The sequence below is a fragment of the Acinonyx jubatus genome, chromosome D3, assembly GCF_027475565.1.
Source record: "Acinonyx jubatus isolate Ajub_Pintada_27869175 chromosome D3, VMU_Ajub_asm_v1.0, whole genome shotgun sequence".
Lineage (NCBI taxonomy): Eukaryota > Metazoa > Chordata > Mammalia > Carnivora > Felidae > Acinonyx > Acinonyx jubatus.
In genome coordinates, this window is record NC_069392.1 from 15,462,210 (window position 1) to 15,488,360 (window position 26,151).

The following is a 26,151-nucleotide window of genomic DNA, read 5'->3' on the forward strand; positions in this document are numbered from 1 at the left end:
CATGCCAGGTGTATTCAATTTCATAAGCAAATAAACACTCCTAGCTTATTTTTCTTAATCCAGTCCGATTTTTATCTCTATCACTTGCTCCAAAAAGACATCTGATAGTAAATCTTACTGAAAACTTGAGAAGATAGATGAATGTACAGCATAGCAATGCAACTAATATAAATTCAATATCGCCTAGTCTTGATCCTGCAAGTTCTTTGTTTTGCTAACTAAGGGTCCACTCCCCTCTGCCACAGTGACTCAATGATCTCCATTCCAAATTCCATTTATACCTAGCCTAGAGTGGTCCAGGCTACGCCCACTGCAGCACCCTCCTCCCTCCCCCACAAGCCCTTATAAAGGTATTTCCCTAAACAAAGAAAATTCCCTCCCTGAGGGGAATTCTTGTACCAGTTATTGAGAAAATAAAAATTTCACTCCTCCACCTACAAAATGAAGAGGCTAGACAAGACTTCCCCCTCATTCCATGCAACTTAACAACTCTGCAGTTCAAAATACAATAAAGCCATTAAAATTGTGGCCTAGGAGAATGTTTTTCGAAATGTAAGTCATAACCCATTAGTGGGTCTTGAAATCAATTTACTGGGTCATAACCAGCATTTTTTTTTTTTAATGAAAAAAGAATAAAATAGGACAATAACCAGAGTACATCATACATAACAGAGGTGAGTAGTGGCTCATGAAACTTTTATTTCAATTGGAAACAGAGGTACCGTATACACACAGTACTAGATCATAGTTTCAAATGTATTTCTCACTGTGGCACAAAACGTATGAAAGCTAATGGTGTAAGTCAGTACTTGTTGACAGGGAGAGATGTCAGGCAGTTAAAATACATACATATATATACTTATTTATATTTATATATTTATATTCATATATTTATATATGTATATAATGTGATCTAATTTTTGCCAAAGAAAACAACAGAAGAGACAGACAATAGATGTAGATGTGGATAAACCCGAAAAATATATAGAATTATGTATACCAAAGACTAAATTATTATCCCTAGATGGGGGGAAGGGATTAAGGTGTTTTTCATTTTCCTGTGTATACTTTTTTTTTTTTTTTTTTAGAGAGAGAGAGAGAGCAGGAGCAGGGGAGAGGGTCAGAGGGAGAGAGAGAATCTTACGCATACTCCACACTCAGTACAGAGTCCGACGCAGGGCTCAATCCCGGGATCCTGGGATAATGAGACAGATGCTCAACTGACTGAGCCACCCAGGCACCCCTGTGTATACTTTTTAACTGTTTTTAAAAACAGACATGTTACTTCTACAGTAAATTTAAATTACTCCTCTAGTAAATTTAAATTTAATTCACTCCTACAGTAAATGTAAAAATTTCTTAAAGCCTATTTTTATTTAGAAAGGTAAGTATACTTAGAAAAACCTTTTAACAAGGATATCTGGAAGAAATATACCCAAATAGTAACAATGCTTTTTTGTGTGGTTAATTCCTTGTGTTTTATAATGTACCCACCACAAACTGAGTGTTATTGTAAAAGTAAGAAGGAAAGTGTTTGTCTTAATTTTGCGATTCTTCAGCGGGAGAGAGAAGTTTGCATATAAAACTTGAAAAATCAGAACGTACTGAAGGGGTCGGAGGCAGTGGGGGGCAGGGGTGGGGAGCTATGCAAATCCTTTGAATGGATTTTCCGCATCAGTGAATTCCTCTTCTTTTAGCTACTGTCTGATGAAGGTGTATATTAGGATGCGGCTATTATATATTCCAAATGTCATATTCCTCAACACCTGTTTGAAAGAGCATATTTTATTGAGAAGGAAGTGTCACTGAAGCTAAGAGAAAGAAAGACAGCTTCCACCGAAGTGCCAGAAGCCAGGGGACTCCCAGACAAGAAACAGTTGTATATATCTGAAGCTGCCCTTGAACAGGATGCAGACAGCAGCGGAGGACAAAACCAAAGAGAGAAAGGCAGAGAGAGTCTCTTCAATACTGTCAGGAAATTGAAAAATTGGGCCACCCCATCCAGAATGTCTAAACAATGACGCCCGAAAGAAGGTAAGAGCGGGAAATTTGCCTCCCAAATGGTTAGCTGAATTGTGAGTTCAAAATTATAAGTTATAAAAGGAAATTACAGGGAAAAAATGGAGGGAGGAAGGAGAGGAAGGAGAGAGAGAGGTAAAGGAAACAATAGTGGTAAACGAAATTCTTACCTGTCACTTCTCAGAAGAGCAGGGGAAAAGGCAGCATGAGGAAGAGCTGCATTTGGAGTCAGAAAACACAGGTATGGACATGTCAACCTTGTCTAGGTCACAGTCAATGTAGCTGCCTCGTCTACAGTGCTCGGCGCTCTGGGGAAGAAACTGTGTGTCCCAGCTTTGTGTCTGGAATGGGAAGCCATTTATTCTTCCCTCTTCTTTTCACAGGAAAATGCTTTCCTCTGCCCTTCTGTGTGCAAAATGGGGAAGCGAACTGGCATTTACTTTTACCAGTGTGTTTTTAAAAAGTGATGCATGCATGTGGATTAGGGAAGAAATTCAAATAGCACAAAAGACCGTCAGTGTAAAGTAAGTTATGCTTTATGCTACACATCTTCTACTTGCCTCACCCCCGCCCTCCCACATCCACTCTCCACCTCTATGGCACCAACTGGCCCCCGTGCCCTCCAGCTGCTAGGTGGCTTGAGCCAATGGGAGCCACGGGCAGGAGATCAGAGGAAAGCATTGGGGTGTGTTTGGGGTATCCTTCCTCTGAGTTTGCTTCAGACGGGCTGTGTCCCTCAACTACAGATCACCAATCCTCCCAAGACCTTCTTCTCTACATGATCTCCCTCCTTCAGAGGGCTGGTAACCACTCCTTTCCTTTGTCCCGTAGAAATGGCCACAGCTTCATCCCTTCTATCCCTTGGTGACTGCACTTTGTCCCGTGATCCCCTACACCCATATGCGTGTAAATGGCCACATGGTAAATAACCCTGCCTCACATCACTTTGACTCTGCCATCTGGGTCCTGCTGAGCTCTGACCTCCCTCTCTCCATCTCTCTTGCTCCTTCTCTCTCCTAGAAGGTAATATATGATACACTTAGTTTTCCTCTCTCTTTTTTTTTTTTAATTAACATTTATTTATTTTTGAGAGACAGAGCATGAGTGGGGGAGGCGCAGAGAGAGGGAGACACAGAATCCAAAGCAGGCTCCAGGCTCTGAGCTGTCAGTGCAGAGCTGACACAGGACTCCAACTCATGAACCATGAGACCATGGCCTGAGCCGAAGCCGGACACTCAAACCGACCGAGCCACCCAGGCACCCCTCCTCTCTTTTGTATTTTAAACTTAACCTATCTTGAAGACTGTGCGGGGCGTTTTCTGTTTGCACAGCTTCTACCCCACCCATTCTCCACTCTTTACCACCATGTCCTGTGTTTCTGGAGGCTGGCCTGGATGGACTGCACCAATGGGCTCCTTTGCCCTGTGACACCTAGCTGGGCACTGCCAGTAGGGGGACAGTTGTAGACTGGAAGTACCTGCAATAGATAAGCAGGCATGAGGAACATGAGCTTTGGGTATTTATCCCAAAATAAATGCTCCCTCCCTGCCAAGGTGCTATGGTTGACCACTTCCTTCTTCAGAAGGCTCCAATAGGACAGCTCTCTTCTATGAAAAGAATTATACAGATATTTTGAGGCTTTGGATGATATCTGTCTTCAGAAAGGAATACTTTTGGTTTCTAGCAGTTAGAGGAGGAAAGATCACCTTAATCTAGTCAGAGATTGAGTTGATTTAAAGCTGGTTTTTAGTCTTTGCAAAGGAAGGTCTCCTTTTCCTGTTTACTGTCATTCTTAAGAGTAGAGACCATCAGTGGATTCTATCTTAGAAGGAAGAAAGGAGGGAGGGAGGGAAGGATGAAAGGAAAGAGGGAAAGAAGGGAGGAAAGGAGGGAGGGAAGAAGGGAGGGAGGGAAGAAGGAAGGAAGGGAGGAAGGAAGGGAGGGAGGGAAGAAGGGAGAGAGGAAAGAAGGAAGGAAGGGAGGAAGGAAGGGAGAAAGGAAGAGAGGGAGGGAAGAAGGGAGGGAGGAAGACAGGAAAGGAAGTTCAGTTTTCTAAGAGGACAAAGAGCTAATTACGTTAGCCAGAATTTATTTTGTACCTATTATATGCTGTGTTTCTTACCTAGCATATGTATTAACATATGTTTTGTATCTAATATATGTAGATGATAGAAGTATATAGACAAAGAGATACATAATTATGTCATTTAACCCACTAATGGCCCTATAAGTTTGGTGATTTGGTTTTTATTCTTCATCATAAGGAAATTGAAGTTTATATAAATTAAGAAACTTGCCCAGGGTCACATAGCTAACATACAGGATTAAAACTCAGGATTTCAACTCAGTTCTGTTTGGCTTAAATGAATGTTTATATCTTATGTAAAACAGCAGCTTACAAACAAGCTGTGTGGGAGGGGTCCCTACCCCTACCTGTGTGTTAGAATTATCTGGAAACTCTATTTTTATTTAATTGAAAATTCAGCGATGCCTAATATTTAATTTTAAGTCACTAACTCTGCAGAGCTGTGCTGCAGTCTCCCTCTGTTATCCTAAACCCTCAGTGCAATCCTACTACTTGCTGGCCTGGAAAAGTCCCATTTTGAGGGCATAAATGAATTGGGGTGCAGAGGGAAGTGAGACTGAAGCAAGATGTGTAGTGTATGTGTTTTGTGGGGCTGCTGGAACCAATTATCACAAAATGAGTGGATTAAAACAATAGAAACCTATTCTCTCATGGTTCTGGAGCTGTAAGTCCAGGCAAGGTGCTTCTTCTGAAGGCTGTAGGAGGGGATCCTTCCTTGCCTCTCTCCCAGTTTCTGGTTGTTGCTGGCAATCCATGGTGCTCCTTGGCATGCAGAGGCATCACCCTAATCTCTGCCTCCATTGTCACATGGCGTTCACCTTGTGTGTCCTCGGTCTTCTCTACGTTCAAATTGTTCAAATTCCCTTGCGCTTACAAGGATGCCAGTCATGGGTTTAGGGCCCACCCTAATCCAGTATGACCTCACCATACCTTGATTATGTCCGCAAAGACTCTTATTCCAAATAAGGTCACATTCACAGGCACTGAGGTTTAGGACCTGAGCACATCTTTTGAAGGGTGCACAATTCTACCCATACAGGTAGGAAGCAAGCTAGAGCATGTACTGAACAGGAAATTGTGGGCTACTTGGAAATCCATGGGAATACCTGGCCTGGGAGCGTTTTCTTACCTGGGTTGGAGGTTTGAGAAGTCTTAAGTGGGTGTTAAATGAAGCAAGGTCAGGGCACCTGGTTGGCTAAGTTGGTTAAGCATCTGACTTCGGATCGAGTCATGATCTCACGGTTCGTGGGTTGGAACCCTGCATCGGGCTCTGTGCTGACAGATGGGAGTCTGGAGCCTGCTTTAGATTCTGTGTCTCCTTCTTTCTCCCTGCCCCACCTCCACTTGTGCTCTGGTCTCTCTCTCTCTCTCTCTCTCTCTCTCAATCAAAAATAAATAAATAAACATTACAAATATATATTTAAATAAAACAAGGCCTCCCCAAAAAGGCTAGAGAAGTTAAAATCTTCCAGATGGCTTGGGAACCCCAGTTGTCTGCAGGGCTTACAGATACACCCCCAGGTTGTTCTGCTGAACGCACACATGCGGCCTCTTTCAATGAAAAAGCATCAAGACTGTGCGACAGAGTGCTGAAGTCAGTCGCTGAATTCTCAGCCCTAAAACTGGGTTAGTCTCCGGCAATCTCCACCACTAACAAAGTGCCAAATCCCCAGAGCTTCAGTTTCTACCTTTGTAAAACAGGATTAATAATTCCGTAATTCCGACCTGTCCTGCAGCAGCCCTGCCCGCTGTGACATGAAGCATGAATAAATGGAAAGCATTAGTCACGGAGGGAGCTTGGGCCACATCCTAGAATCCAGTGGGGGAAATTCACTAAGAATACTCCTGGAGGCGACTCTACTTCCCCCACGACCGCACCTGTTATACCAAAGCAAAGAAAGAAAGAGCAAGAGAGGGTCATAAACAGCGCATTTTTTCGTCCTCATTTACAAAGGTCCACGTTCACCGCCCCCCTTCCGGGTGCGGTCTGGAGGATAAGGTAGGAATGGGCCGTGGAACCACAGGGCTCCCAAGGGTCAATGTAGCAAGCGGTAATCCTTCTTGAACAGAATGAAATACAGGGTCCTCAGAGGTGGTGCAAATACACATTATCCAGTGATAGTTCATCCTGGCAGCAATTAGTCAATGGGTTGCCAGCTATCGGGTGTCAGGGGAGCCCCCACTTTTACTTTTGCCCTGGGCCCCATAATTTGTAAATCCGGTGCTGGCATTTCAGTAAAAATACCCAGAAGGAGTTCTTTGGGTGCTAGATGCAACACAGAAAAGTATATTAAAGATATTCAGAAAACAATGACTTTTCCAATAGGTTTTTAATGCCAAACATATGTACTCCTCACTGAAATTCGAGTGCATAGCAGATTCTGAGATTTCACTTCAACTACCCCAGCTGGCATCCGACACATTCCAAAATGTTGCCTCCACTGGATACGTCTATTTTTAATCCCTTCAGATGCCTTTCTTTTTTGGCAAATTGGGAGGAAGAGAGTGCCTGTCGCTCCACGTCTTTCCGTTCATATTTTGCATAAATCAACCAGGAATTAAGAATTAAACAATCACTTCATATCTCAGTTGTCAAATATTTCACTGTTGGGAGACGTATTTGCATATCTGAAAACATGTCGGCCTCTCGGTGTGTTCGGACTGTGGAGAATAGAAAGAAAACTCTTTGGGATACCGACGAGCACAACAGCCAGAAAGAGATTTGGGGCAAGGTGGTCAAAGAAGGTGGTAGGTCCACGTAACAAGATGAGGGGGACGCCCTGACCTCCCTGGTTATTGCCGTCCACACTGACCTACGTCAGGTTCCCCAGGAGCAGACCCAGAACAGGAGTTTGGATAGAGGCGGTTTACTTGGGGGGCCATCCAAGCAGTACCTCAAGGGGGTGGGGAAGCGAAACAGGGAAAGGGAAGAAGCCAACACTGGGTCATCCACGAACAGGCATCTACCACAGGCAAGTCAGTCCTGAAGGAGACCTCTGGGGAATATAGAGCACACTCCAGAGATGTCCTACCTACCTGAGGGGCGAGCGGGTGAGGTATTAACCACAAACTCCTGCTCATCACCCCTTTCCATCGACTCCTGTGGGTTTTAACTTCTTGCACATCCAAGGCTGCTCAGTTCAGAGAGAAAACAGACCTCTGGCCCTGTGGTGCGCACTGAGGCACCCCAGGGTGCCACAGAAAATCCATAGCAGAGGATAGGGATATCTTAAATATTTGAGGGAAACAATGTAACATCTATCCAACACCGTATGAGCTAATTTGAGGTAACTCCGTGGTATGGGTAGTTTGGGAACCTCCTCCCTCCCTCAAATTCATATGTTAGAGTCTTAACCCCTAGTAGCTCAGAATGTGACTTTATTTAGTTGAATCCCCGTAGTGCTGGGGAGCTCATTCGCTCCCTGTGGAACATACCCCTTCATAAACAGAAAAGGGGAACAGCATGTCTCAAGCCTGTATGGGGTACTAGGCTCTATACATTGCATTATTGCACTTAGTGATCCCAACTGTATGAGGTGGGCATAACCATCACTATTTATATATGTGGTGAAGCTGAGGCTAGGAGAGGTAAAATCCCTTGACCAGGATCTCATCACGAGTCCATGGCAGAGCCGAGATTTGAACACACGTCTTTTCAATTCCAGAGCCATTTCTACTTCCAGGTGTCACCTAGCTCTGACAGGTGGCCATTAACAACAAAAGAAAGGAGAGCTGACACTTAACTGAGCACTTCCTTTCTGCTAGGCATGGTGCTTCACACGGACAATCCATTTGGTTTTCATCACAGATTACCTCTGAGGCTGCTCAATGCCCAAATCAGTCCGGCTCTAGAGTTTATGTCTCTTAAAATGGTTCTCTGATGTGTACTTCCTCATACTGAGCCCAAACCTCTTCCTACTCTTTGGACTCAGACAGAACTTGTTGAGTCCTTCTCCAGCGAGCCTGCCCCTCAAAGCTGGATGAACATTTTCCATCCCATTTTGCTTTCTCATCCCATCTCATCCCCAGCCCATCTACTGAATACAATTCAGTTTATCTGCATCTTTGTTTCCTTTTTTATGTTTATGTATGCATTTTTGAGAGAGAGACAGAGAGATCATGAGCGGGAAAGGGGAAGAGGGAGAGGGAAACAGAGAATCCCAAGCAGGCTCCACACTGTCGGTGCAGAGCCCGACGTGGGGCTCAGTCTCATGAACCTAGAGATATGACCTGAGCCCCAATCAGGAGTCGGCCGCTGAACTGACTCAGCCACCGAGGCATCCCTAGTTTGTCTGCATCTTTCTGAAAGCACTTTCGGATTGCTTAATGCTGCCCACAACGGAAGCAGGAAGACCAAAAGTTCCCGTGAAAGGGAAGGTCAGACTCAGTCTTCCTACAATGGCCAGAAAATAATGACTTCCAAGTATCAGCATCTAGAGCTGTGGGGCGGGGCACTGTGTATTGAATAGAGGGTCATCTGGCAGAGGACTCCTTCTAAAGAGAAGCTGAGGTAGGGGCGCTTGGGTGGCTCAGCCGGTTAAGCGTCCGACTCGGCTCAGGTCACGATCTCACGGTTTGTGAGTTCGAGCCCCACGTCAGGCTCTGTGCTGACAGCTCAGACCCTGGAGCCTGCCTCAGATTCTGTGTCTCCCTCTCTCTCTGTCCCTCCCCCACTCACACACTCTCTCTCCTTCAAAAATAAATAAACATTAAAAAAATTTTTTAAAAAGAGAGAAACTGAGGTCATTATCGTGTGACATCATAACCTGCACAAGCTCAAGGTTTAGAGATAAAACATGAATTAGATTGATTTCACGTGAAATAATGCCAAGGATAAAGCATGCAAATCAGAAATTGTGCAATAAATCTTCTGCAAGCTGAGAACCTACCCCATGGGGTTATTGGAAGAATTAAATAAATTAATGTATGGAAAGTGCTTAGCGGAGCACCTGGCACCAGGCGAATTATCGATAAATATTAGTATTAATATCAGCTGTGAAATGAACACTACATGTAAAAATGAGTAATTCTTTCTGGGGATGGGATGTCAGGAAATAATCCTAATAGTTGCCACTTGACTAGGATTCCTCACATGCTCAGACTTTATATACTTTATCTGTTTTAATCCTTGGCAATCTGCACAAAAGTGATTCTTCCCATTTTAAAGATATGGAAGCCAAGGATCAGCAGAGTTTAGGGATCGTATCCTGGGTCATGCAGCTAAGTGGTTAAGAGCTTGGGTTTTAGACTCAAACAAGTCTCGCTTTTGAATTCCAGCTCAGCCACTTTGTGTGACCTGAAGCATGTCATTCAAGTTCTCTGAGCCTCAGCTTCCTAGTCCATTAAATAAGGTAATAAAATACTTTCCTTAAAGATGTGCTGCAGACAATGAGCCAATATATGTAAAACAGAGCAATGTCTAGCACATTCCAAACACTCCTTAGATGTATACATGTGTGTGTGCGTGTATGTATATATGTGGGGGCTTTGAAGTATGAGTAGGAGTGAGTCAGGTGGAAAGAGGAGGGAAATATGCTTCTCAAGGTAAAGTAACTGTGGGGCTAAAGACACACTGAGGTACCCAACCCAAGGCACAAGAAATCACTAGGGGGTTACTGGCAGGACAGAGCAGAGTTTAGAAAGAAGGAGTCTCTTGTAGTTAGACGGAGAGAAAGGGTTAAGGTCCTCAGACCTAAGAGGAGAAACCAGAGTTGGGAGAATGGGGCTCCCTGGCCAGTCTCCAGCTCCCAGCCATCTTCCCTGCAACTCCTGAGTTCGCGACCCCGCCCCCACCAATCCCAACCAATGAGGAAGTCCTCCACGGCGTCTCGTTGCCAGGCAACCGAGTTGGCCCCGGCCTTGCAGTTAGCCGATTTTCTCTCCCTAGCGTTGGGAACCTGAGTCTCACACTGGGGCCGCCTTAAGATAGGGATCCGGGGGCCCCTCTGTGGGCTCCCTTCAGACTTTATCAGTGGAGTTTTATTTTTTTTACTTCGTATTTTATTTTCGTTTATAAGAGAGAAAGATATCCCCTTCCAAAGAGAGGGAACGCTCATGAAAGTTTGTGACTTTCTAAGAAGTGAATAATTCCAAGCTTGCCTGATTCTACCCAGTCTGGACCTCCTTATCCTGTTTATGGGAAACCCAGATGACCTGCCTCCTTACTCCTGGGTCAGAAGCCTCTTTGGAGTCTGTGTAATTGGCATTGGAAATCAGGGAGAAATTGCTGGAGCCTCTCACACCAGTGGCTGCTGAAGTAGAAGATTCGGGGGGGGAAACCTCTCTTTAGGGGGCACAGGCCACACCTGAGGGATTTCCAAGATGACCAAAATACCAGCCACCAAGAAGGTGCAAAGCGTCCCCAACGCAGGGGCCCTCTGGCCCTTTTATGCCTCAGAACATCTAACACAGGTAGGTCTCCCCTCTCTGCCAAAACCAATCATGTTTTCAAGACCAAGTGATATAGGAATTAGCCTTCAGGCCAACAAGAGACAGGGGAAGAGAGGAGTCATGGTGTAATTAAATTGTCGAGACACATCCCTGTTGCTATCAATGGTTGGTTTCTCGTAAAGAATGAAAACGCCAGCCAGAACACTGAGCTGGGCCATCCTATTAGCCAGTAATTCCAAAATGATAGAATAAATCAGCAGTGACACTGTAGAACATCAGAAAAAAATTAAGATGAATTGTAGGTTTGCCATTGCAGAAATTATTTTCAGAGATCCACTGGGCTCGGGGTACGTGCACATCCTCTCTCTTATGGAAAGAATGCGAAGTCAAACTTTCGGTTTTGAAGCTTGACTTTGCTACTCGCAAACTGTTGACATAAGATAAGTTGCTTAGCATCCCTGAGCCTTTATTTCCTCGTGTCTGCAAAGTGACAACAGGAATTTCAACTAGGCAGAAACAGTGTTAAGACTAAGGAGATGTGGAAATTGGTTAACATGATCCAAACACTTGATAATGTGTTTATGTGACATGAAATACTGCTGTTGATTTGAAAAAAAAATCATGAATATGTATGTAATGGCCACAGTCAAGTGTTTCTGTTTTCAAAGGATCATAACTGGGTAGGCCAGTTCTGTCTTTGGTAACTGTGTCTTTGTTATTGTATCTGCAAACCTGTATATCACCACTGATTGACTGAGATAGGTGAACAGTGGGAGAGGGGGTCACAGGCAACCCCAGCCCACTGTGGGGTATCTTATGGCTCAGAACCCTGCCCCAGGAAGGAGGGCCTGGGGAGAAGTCAGTGCACAAAGGAGAGCTTAAAACTCACCCATGGTTATGTGGTGGCCCAAAGTGCTCCTGAGCTCCTACCTTCCAAGAATTACCACATCTGTATGCACCCCCCATTGTTCTGCTCTCTCAGTGAGCTCACTCTGAAAGATGCAGTTCTCATCTATCTCCTTTCATCTCAAAAGTCTACACAGAAGTCCCATCCAGAGCAGTCTTCTCGGGGACTGAACTTCCTTAGCAGGGGCCAGGAGAGGGGGTGAGGAGAATGAGTGAGGTGGACTTTTCAGAAGTAGAGGGGGTGTGGGCAGTGGACCCAAACAGCCTGGGTTTGAGCCCTGGATCTGCCTCTTAGCAGCCCTGTGGACCCTGGGCAACTTGCAGAACATCTCTGCTTCAGTGTTACCATCTGTCAGAGGCGGGTATGGTTATGCCTTCTCATGAGATCGCTGGTGAGCATTAAATGATCTATCTGAAGCTCCTAGAACAGTTCTTGACACACCGTGAACACTCCTTAGAACTTAGTTATATTGTTATTTCATTCATTTGGCAAACATCTATTGAACCTGTTATGTGCTAACCACCTGGTCTTGTAACAAATGGGACTTGCCTTTAAAAATTTCATAATCTATAGTGTGTACGTTTGGGATGGAAAGTGGAAGATAAGAAACAGATAATTGTAATGCAAAGTGAAAAGCATCATTGGGTGTTGTGAGAATGCAGAGGACAGCTAACTAGGACGTGTGTGTGTGTGTGTGTGTGTGTGTGTGTGTGTGTGCGCGCGCGCGCACGTGTGTGTCAGATTTGCGGAGGGAAGAACCCATGTATCCAAGTAAATGCAGTAGAGTTTTCCATCTTGGGACAGAGAGATGAGAAAAGTAGAGGGAGGTACAGAGGTTGGAATGACCATGTCTTTCTTGGAAGAGGGTTGGTGGAACCAGGAAGGTCAAGAAAAGGGAAGAAGGTTTCCAGGGAACTGTTGGGTAAACTAAGACTTTAGGCACAAAAGCTTCATTGAAATCCCGCTGCCCCTGCCCCACTTTCTAGGAAATAATGAAGACTCTAGGGTGTCACTGGCTCACATCTGAATTATCATACTTGTAGAAATTGCAACATTTTAGAGCTACCGTAAAGCATTGGTTACCCTAAGTGAGGTTAACTAGAATGTGCCAAGCCACAAAGAAAATATGTACAAATTGGGATCAACTTATGGTGCCAAACCCAATCAAACCAATAATAATTGCAGTGACGTTAATAACAATGGTAATAGTCAGCACGTCTTGAGTATTTATCATGTGCCAGGTCCTAAGCTAGATCTTTCAGAACCATCTACAACACATCAGGGTGAACTGTTACCTCCTCACAAGATAGATGGCAACGTGGAAGCCCAGGGAAAATAGGTCCCTTATCCAAGGACACTGGCCAGCAGGGAACAGATTTGAAGTTGGACCTTTCTCCAGGGTTCCAGCGCTCCCCGCCTCCCCACGCTAATCAGGCAGTGATAGAGGTTAGCATACACCACAAGGGTATACAAAATGAAGGTGTAAGTGTGGCCCCTGGCTTCAGATAACTTTCGGGTTTATTTGGGGGGCAGAGGGTGACATATAGACAAAGAATAACAAATGCCAGGAAGCCAGGTAAGTGTCTAATGAGGAGTGATTGAGGAAGGATCTGGTTTCTCAGAGGAGAAGGATGAGGCCACACTGGGCTGCATGGTAATACATAATACCACTGACTACGGGTCCACCATGCTCTAGTGTAATGACATGCAGAGACCTCCCCCCCGAAAAGGGTCCCGAAGCCCTCCGAAGCTAGGTATTTTCCTTCTCACAGAATGGAAGTTGCTATGTCATAACTAATGTTACAGTGACACCCTGCCTCGCCCAGTGTCTTCCTGTAGTTTTTAAAAATATGAATAATATATGCAAATCCTCTGCTTGAATGGCTTTTGTTGAGGAAACCTTGTAGCTCGCCCTTACGTGGGGCTCCCTAATCTTTTAGGGAGTTCCTTGTCCCTTTGTTTTTCAAGGAAGCAGAAGAGAAGTTTAATGGGATTAGCCATGGGAAGGGAGGGAGCAGGGCATGTGCAGATTACCGTGGACATACATTTTCTTCCCTGAAAGGGAGCTAAAAGAAGAAGGGCACTTAGCACGCACCCCTCCACGTTGCAGAATGGAAATGCAGAAATGGCATTTTGGCAAAAACGATTAAGTTGTGGAATCCTTTAGACAAGCTCTGTCTCTTGGTGCCTGAAGTGTCTACCTCGCTGAGATTAAACACCCAGCGGGAAAAGAAGGATCCCTAATTTGGGCAGATCCTGAAACAGCCAGTAATCATCCTGGGCACTCTACTCCTATCATAGCTTAGTGACTTAAAGAGACGTTTCTTCAGCAAACAACATGAGCTCAAACCCCGACTTTGCCACTTACCAGTTGTGTGGCCTTGAACAAATCAGTTTTCTGAGCCTCAGTTTCACGGGGATGTCGCATTTTATCTAATCTAAGACGCCTTCCATTTCAAGAGGTGTCGTAATTTTGTTTTGTGCCACTAAGGAAGAAAACTCTACTGATTAAACTATAACCTACTTTCCATTATAAGATGTGCCCCAGTTTCAGAGTTGCTAAAATGTGAAAATAAAATGTGCATCTCAGAATAGATGAAACAGCTAAAAATGCTCCCCTGTCATAGGGTGTTGTGGGGATTAGATGAGCTCATGTGGGCAAAGCTCTTAGAACAGAGCCTGGCACAGAGTAAATACCATGAAATGTTAGCCATGATGGCTTTTGTTTCATCCTCTATCGGCTCTAGGATAGAGGGGTTGTTATTAACCCCCTTTTGCACCTGGGTAGACTGAGGCTGGAAGAGCCCCAGGGTCTGGTTCTCTGCTGAGAAGGGAGAAGGGGGCAAATGAAGCAGAATCCCAGGTATAGAGAGTATTGCTTGGCCCAAGCTTGGCCCAAGCATCTCTGCCCGCCCCTCCACTCCCTACTGTCCTACCTCCGCCTCCGCACCGCCCCCCCCCCAACCCCTGTGATGAGAACAGAAATGCCCAGAGAAGGTCTCAGGAGTCCAGCCCAGGGTACGCCCGGGCGGGCTGCCTGGAATCAGAAAAGGAGAACTAACATGTTTTAGAAAGAGATCCCCCAACAAGAGAAACCTGGACTTTCCACAGAAGACGTTCCCAGCTGCAAACATGAAATGATTTTCCCCCTTGTCCAGACGGGGGGCACTGGCCTGTAGAGGTAAGCGGCGACTCATCACCCCTCTTTGTTGGAAGTGGGCTCAGCGCTGGGTGATTTCTCTGGCCTCTAATCACAGAGACCACGCCCCCTGCCCTGAATCACTGATTGCGATGGAAAAAAAAAAAACAAAAAACAAAACAGAAAACAAAACAAAAAACAAAAAACAAAACCAAAATAGAATAAAAGCTCTCATGACCACTTGAGATTCAATTCTGAAGAATCCCACCAGCTGTGCCTTCATTTTTATAGGACTCATGACTTAGGCCAGGGAAATACCAACCAGTCCTTTTCTCTCTCCAAGGGATTCTTCTGGCTCCATTGTTATATGCAGGAGACGGTTGCAGAATTCAAGTTGCTTTGTTGTGTTGTTTTTCTTTCTGCCCCAATGCCGATGCTACAGACTGGTAATGCCTGCCTTGGTGAATCTTGCTGTGTATAATTGCAGGTCAATGTGACAGTGAGTTCCCCTCCAGGATAAATTGTGGGGAAGGTGCGTGTTCATTACCTCCTGACGCAGGAAGAGCGATAGGCACTTTCTTTGTGCTGGACAAAATGAAGCAAGCTTTTTGTCTCAGCTGCAAAGAGGCAACTGCTCAGTGTGGGGAAGGGGTGGGGAGGGCGTAAGAAACACAGCAAAGAGTCTAGTTGATGTGATATTAGCTTAGTGACTAGGTAGGAGCTCTGCCTTGGAGGTCATACAAAGGTGCGCTCAAATCCCCTCTCTGACAGTCTCAAGTAGGAGGTTCTGTGAAATGGGCTGAATTATAATAGGGTCTACTGCATCGATGTTTTGGCAGGTTCAAATAAAATAATGCATGTGAAATACTGAGCACGATATCAGGACACAGTTAGCCCTCCCCCGACCCTGATGGCGGTAGTTATTACCAGTGCCCCTCTCTGTCCTCCGACTGGACGGGAGTGCCACCATCACCACTTTGAAGACGCGGTCAGCCCAGATATGAAGTCTGGAGGAAGCTGACAAGTCACGAACTGGGGCCATCATTAGTGAGGCTAAGTGCCAGCTTAAGGGTAGAAGGGAAGAAGTGGGTCTAGGGATGATTTTTAGAACTGGCATGAGAGTATATCTGCATGAAGGATGAGGTGCCTTGCAGGAGAAAATTTGTTCTGGTGGCAGAAATGCACGACCCAGTTAAAAACCCTGGTTGTAGAAAAGGAGGTGTCTCTATAGTTTGCATTTCTTGGATTTAACTCTCAGCCCAAGCCCATTACTCATGTTTGAATCCGATGGAGAACCAGAAAGAAGTGAGAAAAAAAAAAAAAAAGAGGAAAACTCTATGTATCAATTAGGATCATTTTAGGCTACAAGAGAAAAACTGAAAAGCAGTGACAAAAACAAATATGAATTTATTTTTCTCATGTAAGAAATCTGGAGGTGAATGCCTACTAGTATTGGTTCAGAAGCTTGCTAATTAATGTAGGAACTGGCAGGTCTTTTCCCCTCATGGTCATAGAATGGCTGCCCCAGCTCCAGATGTCCCATTCCTACCCCAGCAGAAAGAGGTAAAAGTGGAGATTGTGGGTTACTACCTTTGTCCCTTTTATGAGGCAAATGAAGGCTTTCCAAGAACTTTCCTATTTTCCTCTTATGCTCCATTTGCCAGAACAGTGTCACCTGCCTTTTCTAACTGCGAGAATGGCTGGGAGGGGCGCCTAGGTGGCTCAGTTGGTTAAGCATCTGACTTCAGCTCAGGTCACGATCTCAGGGTTCGAGCCCCCGCTCGGAGCTTGGAGCCTGCTTTGGATTCTGTGTCTCCTTCTCTCTCTGCCCCTCCCCTACTCTCACTCTGTCTCTCTCAAAGGCAAATAAACATTAAAAAAATTTTTTTAAGTGAATAAACATTTAAAAATTAAAAAAGAATGGCTGGGAAAGTGTGTATCTAACAGCATGGAAAGCAGGGGCAAAGGAGAGATGAAAGAATGGGAAATAGGTATTGGTTGGAGTAATCAGCAGTGCCTGTGAATCACAAATGATTTCCCAAAAACTCAGATACTGGTGGACCCAAGCAACCCAGTGACTGTGAGGCTCTGGGGGCAGGGGAAGGGTAGAGGCCCTCAACGGAAGAATTCGTTCCTTCAAGGAGTATTTGTATATGCCAACCATGATGCTAGGTGTTGGGAATACAGAAGTGAAAAGAGGCAATCCTATGGGACACGCTTCTGGAAACTCTGAAAAAACATGTACTTACAAGAATAACAGGAAGAGAGAGAGAGTTGGGACAGCAGAACCTGTGCCATTGTTATTACTGTGACTCCCATCTGGTTCGCTGTTTGAGGGAGGGGAGCTTGAGGAAACTCCAGTTAGACAGGTCTTTACACATCTGTGGAAGGAGCTCTGTCCTCAACCCCCATCAACATCCCACCCCCACCAACCCCCCACCCACCCACTGCAGCCTCCAAATACTCAGCTGTGAGCTGTTAAATTCAGAAGCTGCTGCAGAATCCATGCAGGGTTTGGTGGTAAGTAAGCACTTACATGAAATCTGACAGAAGCCAATTAAACCTTTCTTGGACTGAATAAACCAACATATTTCTCTCAGAGATCTTTCTGACAGCTACATTCAAAATCATAATGGGTGGTAATGGGATACCTTCTATCCTGAGATGGTGGCATTTTTCCCTTCTAAATTCCTGTTTTCAAACTCTGCTCAGAAAATTTCTTGTAGGGCTCAATTTCGATCGAATGTATTTCTGCCTAAATTGGAATTTATGCAATCGCTAGTTTTATTTAATAACTCGAGAATTAGTCATGTCTGGCGATCGGCTTGCATGTCCAGAAGTGCCTCGGGGTTTCTGGGTATCACAAAGTGAGAAGATTATACCGCTGGGATGGTTTCTGGGGTGGGTTCAGCATTGTCAGCGGCTTGAAGAGGTTCATGGTATCTCAGTGGTAGAAAAGACAGAATAATGTCCCACAGTAGCCTGGTTACATGGGCAGGGTCACCTTCCGGGGTGTATATTTAACACCTACCATGACAGATGCTTAGGGGGTCAGACCTGGGGACTTCTCTCAAGGAGCTCACAATTCCACTGGAGAACGAATTCATAAACATCGTGAATCAAGACAGCAAATAAAAAGTACCAAAAAGAGGGGTACCTGGGTGGCTCAGTCGGTTAAGCATCCAACTTCGGCTCAGGTCATGATATCATGGTTTGTGGGTCTGAACCCCATGTCAGGCTCTGTGCTGACAGCTTGGAGCCTGGAGCCTGCTGCAGATTCTGTGTCTCCCTCTCTCTCTCTGCTCCTCCCCAGCTCGCACTCTCTCTTTCTCTCTCTCTCTCAAAAATAAACATTAAAAAAAAAAATTTGTTTTAAAAATTAAAAAAAAAAAGAAGTACCAAAAAGAAAAGCAAAAAATATATAGGAGCTTGGAGATAGAAACAAATTCTATCATGGGAAGAAATGCACAGAGAAGCTATCTGGTCTGAATCCTCAACATTGGCTGGAAAGAGGTTGAGTAATACGAGACACTAAACCAAAGCTAGAATTTTTCTTCTTTTTAATTTATTTAAAAAAATGTTTTTAAGTTTATTAATTTTGAGAGAGAGACAGCACAAATGGGGGAGGGGCAGAGATAGAGAGGGAGAGAGAGAATCCCAAGCAGGCTCTGTGCTGCCACTGCAGAGCCTGATGCAGGGCTTGAACTCACAAAACTTGAGATCATGACCTGAGCCAAAACCAAGAGTTGGACACTTAACCGATGGAGCCATCCAGGCGCCCCTAGAATTTATTTTCTAATAAGGGTGGAAGCAAGACAGAGTACTACTATGCTTCCCCAAGGAGCATGTTCTTTCTGGAACCCTGTATGATGAAATGCTCTTCCTCAGAGCTCCAGTAGGCAAACCATTGCATACTCTCCTTCTTCATACATAAAGTTACTGAAGTTTCTATCCCAGGGCAGTTGTCAAATTAGAGAAGATTTTGCTCCATGAATTTTTGCTAAAGCTTTCAATAACCAGAAAGGTCCAATGTGTTGTTTCTTTCAAGGCTTTGAACTTCAGCAGAGCAGGGTTTCTCCATCTTGGCACTGTTGACATTTGGGGCCGATGAGCTGTCCTGTGCATTGGAGAATGTTGAGTAGCATCCCTGGCCTCTGTCCCTTCGATGTCAGTAGCAACCCCTTCCCCAAGTTGTGACAACAAAACCTGTGCCCAGGTCTTGCCGAATGTCCCCTAAGGGGCAAGATTATCCCCGGTAGAGAGCCATGGCAGTGGAAGACTACTACAGTCCTGAACATCTTTCCCCAGCTGAATGCTTCTCTGATGATGCAACATTCCCCATTTAAATAAGTGATGCCATTGTGTACCAGTTGTTCAGGCAGAAACCCAAGCCTCCTCTTTGACCCCTCCCTCCATCATCCCTTATGTCCAACCAGCTGCCTTAGGGCAGGTGTTCTTCCCTCATTACCTTCAATTTGACCTTCTTCCAACCCATTCTCTTTCAATGCAAGTATGATATTGCCACTCCACTCGATAGAACAATCAAGTGGCCCTCCAATGCGCTTAAAATGAAGATTAATATCTATAATGGCGCTTAAAAGGTTCTGCAGGATCAGGTCACTGCCAACTTTCCCTTCCTCAACTCTCATTATGTGGCCCCTACTCAGAAGCCAAACTGGTTTTTGAATATACCACCTCCTTCATCTTCTTCCTCCTTCTAAAATGTCCCCTACCCTTTCCCCCCCCCCCCGGTTTTCCATGACAAGATGTTTCCAGAGCTCTGGACAGTGGTGGGACGGGCATGGCTGGTTTCCGATCCCAGCTCTTCCCACTACCTGGTCAAATCACTTAACCTCTCTGGTTTCTTCACATTCATCTACAGAACCAGGAAATCTAACCTCCCAGTTTTAGGTCTCCCTCCTTCCATGGGACTCTAGGGAGCAAATAATGGCTACCACTTACTGAGCATTTGAAGTGCATCAGGTTCTTAGCATAAGTTATTAAAATAATCCCTCATGTCATGGGCAGATGCCATCATTACCCTTATTTGTAAAGAGAAGGAAACTGAGGTGTGGAAATGTTTTGTAATTTGCTCCAAGACACCCAGAAAAGTAGTTGGTGCCATTAGGATTTGAATTCAGGACTGATTAACTGGAGAGACCCTGTGCCCTTAAGATAAGCCTATTGACTGCAGTAACAATGAGCAGTAAGTAAACAAATATCTCTCCAAAAGGGGCATCTGTTGGTTCTTTTTTATAAAGAGTATATTCAGAAGTATCTGACAGAAAAAAAGGAAAGTGACAATTTTAGCTGTAGGCAATGCAAACAAGAATGTGACTGTGCCCGTGACCACAGACAAGGACATTTGCATTTTCTTGAGCTCTTGCTAAAATATGCTAGTGAGCTTTTCTGGAAGAGAAACACAGCGAAGGATGGAGTCGGGGCGGTGGGGGGGGGGGGGGATCCCTGTATGTGGCTGAGGCTCTTCTTTCTAAATAATGTTTATTTCGATGAAGATTTACAAGCCATTTCTAATTAAAGCCACATTTCTAAGAGAGGCATATTTTGATCCTGGGTCAATACACTTCCAAGACCTGCTAGAATGGACAACAGGCCCAGCTAATGAGGAATGAGGTTCTGGGTTGTAGGTGGCTGAGATGTTGATAATCGTAAACAGCTTAATTGGGTTGAATAATTTGGGCAAATATCTAGTTAAATGGATTCAGTCTGAATCCAAGCTCTGACCCACTGAACTTTTTATTTTCTACAAAAAAAAAAAAAAATACTCTGCATCATAATTGCCTGTTTATTTGTTCAATCCCACCACGAGACTTGGAGCTTCGTGAGGGAAAGGACCATGCCTTGCTCACAATTCCATCCCCAGAGACTACTGCAATGCCTGACAATGGATAGAAGTTCAGTATTCTTTAGTGTCAAGATCAAGGATAATTCCAGGTACTGAGTACCTGGATTCCCTCAGGTAACTGTAAATCCATTTGGACAAGGGCCACAAATGTTTTAGTCCCTAGCATGTGTGTGTGCGCCTCACAAATACAGACACCATTCTAGGACTTGCTATGTGTGTGACCTTGGACAAGTTAAACTCTGGTGGCTCAGTTTCCTTTTCTCATGTGTGGAAATAAAAACAGTTCCTGTTTTGTAGGGTTGTTGGGAGCCTCAATGGGGCAATGCCCAGAAAAGCCCCCGGCTATGTCGTAAGCCCCATTTTTACTATGTAGTAAGTGCTCATTAAATGCTATCTTTTCATATTTCCACTTGGGGATCAAAGCCATTGGCTCCCAAATATCAAGGATTAAAACATTTAAATACTGACATTTCCAAAAACGATGACTCTCACGATGATCGGCTTTATGCATTCAGGAAAAGGCAGCCAAAAGAGTAACATGACTAAAATGTTGCATTTCCGAGGGCCCTTGAAGAAAATGCCCACAAGGCAATTAGCGCCTGACTGTTGCCTGTGTTGTTATTGCTTATTAGCTGATCCCATCTTCTACTAATCAAACTGCTTCTTCGATATTTTTAGACCTTTTACAAGAGGCCTTTCAAAACTCAGGAAGCAAAGCTTGTTGACAGGTACCAAGGAATTTGAGCTATTAATGTGGCATCTGCCTAGGGATGGAAATGGAATGGAAAAATGGCGGGCATGGGGAGCATTCTCTGCAGGGTCCATGGGAAGTACATTAGGCAGCTTGGATGATTCTTTAGCCTTAACTAGCCCTCTTCACCTTTTCCCTCCATGCCTCAAACCAACAAATCACCCTCCTTGTCCCCCTTTTCTGCAGTGCCAGGGCTTGAGATTTAAATTGTCTCAATAAAGGGCAATTCTTGACTTCCCCAGACAAACTTATATCTTAGCATGACTGACTTAGCACCTGGGCCATGAATTATCCAGGACTTAAAAGCCTGCTGCTGCTCGCCTGCTCTGTGACCTTAGGCTATCTGCTTCACTTCTCTGATGCTACCTTTTCTTAGATGTGATCAAATCTTGTGAAGATTCAAGATATGTCCATAAAAACTGGGTCCAGAATAATAGCTGAGATTGATTAATACCATTCAACCTTTTGGTGCCTTCTGTACATCCCAACTGCCCCCATATTCTGTTGTGTGTAATGGCAACGTCAGTGTGTGTGTGTGTGTGTGTGTGTGTGTGTGTGTGTGTGTGTTTGATGATGTCATATTGAGAAAGAAATCTACCTCCTCATGAATCATTTTTTTTCAAGGTTGTCTTGGGGATAGCAAAATTGAAGTATGTTTTTGTATCCTCCATGGGGTTAAAAATGACATTGATGTTTTTTTAAAAAAAAATTTTCTTTAACATTTTATTTATTTTTGAGACAGAGAGAGACAGAGCATGAACGGGGGAGGGGTAGAGAGAGATGGAGACACAGAATCGGAAGCAGGCTCCAGGCTCTGACATCAGCCCAGAGCCCGACGCGGGGCTCGAACTCACGGACCACAAGATCGTGACCTGAGCTGAAGTCGGACGCTCAACCGACTGAGCCACCCAGGTGCCCCTGATGTTTTAAAATCAAACAAATGGCACATTATATAGTTGTGATGATAATAATAGAAATAATAACCAATAACCAATGATATTATTGGTTGAGTACTTCCTATGTGTCATGCTCCATGCCAAGTTCTGATGTGAATTATCCAATCCCATCCACTCAACAATGCTAAGAGGTGGGCACTACTTACCCCTGAGCAAACTGAGGCTAAGAGAAGTTAAGTAACTTGGCCAGAGTCCCACGGCTAGTTAGTGGTCCATCTGCTATTGGAACCCAAGTCAGGTCAGACTGCCAAGCCCCTATTCTTAACCATTATGTATTACTTTGTAAAATAAGCCTGAGTTTTTCTGAGGGTGGATGGGTTGAGGGAAAATACATCCCCACTCTCAAAAGAAGAGCATTGAAGAAGGAAAACCACCTATGTGGAGGGGCTTTGGGGAAGTAGAAAAGATACTGACTGCATCTCACAGGCTTCTCACTTCTAGTTTGTCCTCATCGGGCAAGGTCAAAGTCCAGGGGGTGTTTCAAGGATACTCCAGTCACCCTAGAAGTCCTTGAAGTCAGCAACTAACATGCACTGTACTGAGCTCTCCCGTCTCCCCATCCCACTGCCAAAACCCTCACAAAGCCTCCGCCCCATCTTTTGTAATGCCAGCATTACGAGAGCAACCTGTCCATTGAATGAAGCTTGGGATCTAATCAAAACACGAAGTTATTTTTGCACCTCCCACCCCTGCCCAACGATTTTCAGCAGGGGAAGCTTTTCTCCAGCCCCGGCATAAAGTGCCTTTTCCGCTTGCCCTTGGGAGGTAGCCAGCATCGTGGTCTCTCCAAGCCACAAGACACAGTCATGATTCAGAAATTAAAGGCATGGATTCTAGGTATTAATGTATTAAGCAACACGTCAACCTTCCTTCAAGGAGAAGAGTGTGCTTCCTCTCCTGCCTGTTAAGGATGGCTTAGGACGGCTTCCTGCAGGCCACCTGCCCCCAGGGAGGACAGTGTGAAGCATGCCCCTTCTTTTACCCACAGAGGTGCCCCTCTCCCCTTAGCATTCTGTGTTGGCTGGGAGGAAAGGTCGGCAGCAAGGGAAAGATCTCACAGGTATTCTTCTAGGACCTAGCAGGTGTCTAAAGCTGGCTCTTTTCTCCTGTAGGCACTTCTGCTGGCTCTTTGGAAATTCTTTACTGCAGCCTTCTAAATGATTCCAGCTCTCCACCCATGGTCTATTGGAGGCACTCCCCTCAGATTCCAGTTTACCAGTAGTCTGCTCCACCCGCACTCCTGACCCCGGAGTCTCCTGGGCTTTTGGTGGGAATTATTGTCAGCAGAACCCCAGGGTGATATTCCTGCCTGGGGTGTCCTATCTGGTGCTCAGGTTTCACGCACGCTTGACACACCATCAAAAACAAGCACCACTTGCTAATCCAGCCCCAGCCCCAGGAGCACTCCCTAGCCTGCCTCTGTCCTTGGGATTTTCCAGGAAAGGGCCAGGGACCAGCCCGCCAGTCCCCCAGCTGCAGGGAATCTACACTCTAAGCTCCTGAGCATTCCCACCAATTGCTCATTTGGGTTTGAAGTGAAAGATGAAGCATCCTCCTCCCTTTGGGGTCAGGATTCAAAGCATCCCAGCATGTGTTGTTGAAGAAATCCCTTCCAGAAATCCCTCTCTCCCTTTCCACTCTCTGCTTTTACATTCTCAAAGTGGATAAGGATCGAGGGACCCATTCTCCTACAGCTACCTCAAAGATTCCTTCACGGTGGTCTTTCTCTCTTTCATTTGGAGTGTGATGCCCAAGGTATCTCAGCTCCCCGACCTACACTACCCTACCTGTTAGTCCATCTTGCTATCCTGCCAGGTACTGAGGGTTCTTTGACAGGTAAGAAAAATGAGGAGGCTCAGACAACAAAAGGTGACTCGGGGGATGGAGAGGCTGAGACTCAAACCCAGGCCAGTCTTGCTCCAAAGCCCGTTTTGTCCTCTCCGCTGCAGGCCCAGAGCTGTTAGTATCCATTGGGATGGGGACCCAGCTTCATCCTCAAGTCTCCAAATTCAGTTCCAGACCACACTGCTACAGCCCATCCTCCTTGTCACCAAAGTCTTTCTGGGCTCATCAGAAGTTACAGGAGCTTCCTGGGGGAGAATGTCACATTGCCCACAGAAGTCACATCAAATGCAGCCGTCTCATGGTTACTCACAAAACAAAGTGTCCTCTTTCTTCCTTTTTGATATTAGAACATGGTCCTACTGCAAACTGACTTGAAAGGAAGCCAGACTCTATTGTTCCTTACTTGCCTGTGAAGGATGATAGCCACTTCTGGCACCTAAAGGACCCGAATTTAATCCAAGGTAGGGCCCTCAATGAAGGGGCGGGGATGGTGGTCAGAGGTCAGATACCCCCCGAAGCAGCCAGCCCCAATTCAGAGAAAATCAAAAACCGCCACTCCCCAGAAAGTAGTTATTTCTCTGCAAGTTTGGAAGCTGTGGGTCTCTGTCTCTCTCTACCCACCCCCGTCCTCTTCCCTCACTCTCTTCTTTGTATCGTAACACTGACACAATATTTGTTAGCTCTTTCCTGTGCTTCCTTTTAGCTTTGTTAATTCTTATAACAATTTCATGTGTTTAAAAGAGAAAAAGAGGGGCGCCTGGGTGGCTCAGTTGGTTAAGCATCCGACTTCGGCTCAGGTCAAGATCTCGTGGTTCGTGAGTTCGAGCCCCGCGTGGGGCTCTGTGCTGACAATTAGGAGCCTGCTTGGGATTCTCTCTCCCCCTCTCTCTGGCCCTTCCCTCCCCACCTCAATTCATGTGTGCTCTCTCTTTCTCTCTCAAAATACATAAACTTAAAAGGGGGGGGGGGGGGAGAAAAGCCCTAGACAGCCTGGCCACTTGGACACCAGGGGAAGGCAGCATTTCAGACCAATTGCTAACCCATCCAAGCCTGCCGACTCACGGTTTCGTTAATGTTCTTTCGTCAGCCCTGGATTGCAGGGATTGTAATGGAACTTGTTCTGTAATTGTGTACTTTAGGTAAATAGATCGTTGGATAAGATTGATAACAGAGCGGCCCAGGTAATGTTTTAAACCGAAAGCAGAAGAGTATGAGGGTGTCTCCAGCTGTAAATGACAGGACCACAATTCATGCTGTGTCGGTTAAGGGTGTGTAGGGCTTTTTCAGCATAAATCACCATTTTCTGAAGCTTGGCTTTTCTGCGTTAACAAAGAAAAAGGAGCTTTCTTTCCAGCTAGACACAGAGCACAGGGCTTCAGGCAAATAGGGGGTTTGTTTTGATAATGAACTTGATATCCAGTTATAACTCATTAATATAGACCACGCGATGTCATCGCAGCTAATTCCTTCATTTTACAAAGCCTGGATCTCAACAAAGCATATTATTGGCCCCAAATGAATTTTAAAAAATGAATAGATGACACAAAGGCCCAGCGGGTTCAAGGCAGAAATGGTACAGCCGTGTGGAAAGCGTGAATTTACCAGCGGGCTGTTGCTGCTGATTCAGTCAGGGTCACCAAGCACTCAGACATCATCTTTGTTTTCACACAGAGGTAGATTTCAGGCCAACAGAACCCAAGCCAAAGAATTCCTTCTGTAGGTTCAGGAAGCAGAACAATCCAGATCAACAGATCCCCTAGTTCTGAGAAATTCTAAAGATGAGGAGCTATCACTTAGAACCACAGAGTCCTAGAGAAACCTCAAAGGGCATCTATCCAGTTGTCTATCTAAAGCAGGAGAAATGTGATTGTAACATTGCTGGCTCTGGAGTCTGCCTGACGTAGGATGAGCCCCACTCTGCTACTGCCCAGCTATATGACTTGGGCAAATCACCTTTTGCTCCAAGCCTCAGTTTTGTTATTGGCAAAATGGGAATACAGGCAGTCCCTACATTTAAGATCCTGATAATTAGGTAGCCAGAGTATCCTGGTCTCCCTAGGAGAGGGCTGACCAGAGGTGGGTGCAGTACTTAGATGTGGTCTGATCTATATTATCTTCCTACTTGCTGATAAAAATGCTGAGTGGGTCCAGGCAGATACTCAGGGCTTATTAAAACACGACAGGGGTGCCTG

The 26,151-nt window shown here is 45.2% G+C and overlaps 1 protein-coding gene across 2 annotated transcripts in view; it reads left to right on the top strand.

Annotated features, from left to right (window-relative positions):
- The first annotated feature begins 9,947 nt into the window (after window positions 1–9,947).
- CCDC60 (coiled-coil domain containing 60) overlaps window positions 9,948–26,151 on the top strand; it is a 161,452-nt gene continuing 145,248 nt past the window's right edge. Inside the window, exons 1-2 of one of the 2 annotated variants that reach the window (XM_053205827.1) lie at window positions 9,948–10,516; window positions 24,307–24,420. Coding sequence is in view for 1 of the 2 variants with exons in the window: in XM_015068571.3 (XP_014924057.1) it covers window positions 10,427–10,516 (90 nt within the window). In the remaining variant the exon portion in view is untranslated. The remainder of the gene's footprint in view (window positions 10,517–24,306; window positions 24,421–26,151) is intronic. The other variant, XM_015068571.3, reaches the window with a different exon arrangement.